At 41.3% G+C, this 1,930-nt stretch overlaps 1 protein-coding gene across 1 annotated transcript in view; it reads left to right on the top strand.

Moving 5' to 3' along the window:
- Window positions 1-1,415, top strand: part of pkmyt1 (protein kinase, membrane associated tyrosine/threonine 1) — a 5,144-nt gene extending 3,729 nt beyond the window's left edge. The window contains exons 6-8 of the mRNA XM_014013928.1: window positions 128-300; window positions 383-594; window positions 737-1,415. Coding sequence (XP_013869382.1) covers window positions 128-300; window positions 383-594; window positions 737-1,085 — 734 coding nt within the window. The 3' untranslated portion in view covers window positions 1,086-1,415. The remainder of the gene's footprint in view (window positions 1-127; window positions 301-382; window positions 595-736) is intronic.
- Window positions 1,416-1,930: the final 515 nt, after the last annotated feature.

A 1,930-nucleotide genomic window follows, 5' to 3' on the forward strand; every position in this document is an offset into this window, starting at 1 on the left:
CAGAAACAGTACTATATAACATTTTAGACACATTCTAGACAGTTTATCAGCTAAAAAAAGTTAATTTTGGGGTAAGTTACTCTTTAAGCAGCAAATAATAAAAAATGTGTTTTTACTGCATTTTCAGGCCTGTCTGTTGAGCTGCAGTCAGTCCTGCGGATGATGCTGACCCCGGAACCATCGGAGAGGCCAACCGTCTGCGAGCTTCTCGCTCTCCCCTCTGTTAGAAAACACCGGTGGAAGAGGCGCATTTATCTCATGGCTGCGGAGGCAATGCTGACACTGGTCTCCTTGTGCCAAGTAAGAATTTAGTCACCGTTTTATCCCTTTCTTTACTCTAACATTCAACCTAAATATCTGTGAACTGTTTTCCTCGTCATAGTGGGTGGCGTGCTTTGGATGCAGGCTCCTCTCRTCGTTTCACTTATCCTTCCTCTCACGCTGGACCAAACCTTTGCCCTGCACTCCTCCTAAGGGCAGCTGGGACAGGGATTTAACCCTCAGCTCCATGCACACTGACCTGGAGAGTCTCGAGGATGACGCTGTTTTTCTGCATCATGCAGACCCAAAACTTTCCCCCACGTTTTCACACAGGTAGAGCCGTCACGTTAATGCTACGCTTTTCCTTTTWACCGAAAACACAAAGTAATCCTCCTCCTTTGTGAGTGACTTGTTTGTAAACTCGCCATTTTTTTTTTATTTCTGTCAAGTTATACTTTGTCTTTCTTTCCCTCAGGGTCAAATCCACACTAGAAGTCACATCCACTCCTCTCCCGGGTTCACCGATACGCAGTCGCCAAAGTCCCGCCCACACACCCGCTCGCTCAAGTCTGTGTGACTGGTCTGACTTGGCCCTGTCTGACTTGGCCCTGACCCCTTCCAGTATCCATCCAAACGGCTCCTTCCACACACTCACGCCCAGCGACAGCCCCACACACACCGGCCCGTCGTTCACCAGTTCCTCAGAGCGATCTGGTCGTAGCTGGGTCCGCACAGAGGAGCCCGTACCCCGACTCAACTTTGAACCAAAGAACCTGTTGAGTCTGTTTGAAAAGACAACGGAAGAGGAACAGCCTGAGCCATGAGTACAAACTTTACCTTCACGTCGGGTCAAGAAAAAAACAAACGCATAAGCTTTACTGTTGAACTTTTTTTCCCCCCCCCGCTGTTTTTTGTTCCAGCAGCTTATTTTAACATGTTTTTGAAAAAAGATTTAAATAAAAGGTCTGAACATGTAATCAGACCTTCAAACACTTTTACGTTTGTGTGAACGCTGTAAGTTGCTGATCTAGCATGGCATGATTTATATTTGGATAACTTCTCTGTAGCCTGTTGAACTCGAGTCATTTACAACATGAGCTACAAAAATAAACTTGTGGAATGTGTTGTGACGTTAAAGCTCCTGCAAACACAAACTTTGGTGTGTTTTGTTTTCTTGGTTCATTTACAGTTTAGTTTGCAAGCCAGAGATTTGAATTGTGGCTCATAGTTAATAAAATAGCTTTAGTTGWTTTTAGTTTTTGCATCATTACTACTAGATGCCAATCAATCACTGCAAGCTTGATATAAWCTTTTTAAAACTTCAAATAGCAAATCTCTCATTTTTAGGACGATTAATCCTTTTTTTTTAAATTAGACTACTAAAAGGAAAAGTCTCAAGGGAAAATGAAACATTGACAAAGAAGAGTTTCAATATTGGCATAGTTAAAATGCTTAGTTAAACTTTAAGCTTGAAGCGCTGTGTGGAATTTATTTAAGGCTGCATTTTTTTCACATGAATGATTATATTAAGATTAAATGGGGTTATATATTTAATGACTGACCTAAAAATCTACATTTTTATAAAATGTCAGCACTTTTAATGGTTCTAGAACAGCTGAAATAAAATTCATATTAAAACTGGATATGTAGTTGCAAAAAAGTATTTTAT

Source organism: Austrofundulus limnaeus, unplaced genomic scaffold, assembly GCF_001266775.1.
Source record: "Austrofundulus limnaeus strain Quisiro unplaced genomic scaffold, Austrofundulus_limnaeus-1.0 Scaffold108, whole genome shotgun sequence".
NCBI classification, from domain to species: domain Eukaryota; kingdom Metazoa; phylum Chordata; class Actinopteri; order Cyprinodontiformes; family Rivulidae; genus Austrofundulus; species Austrofundulus limnaeus.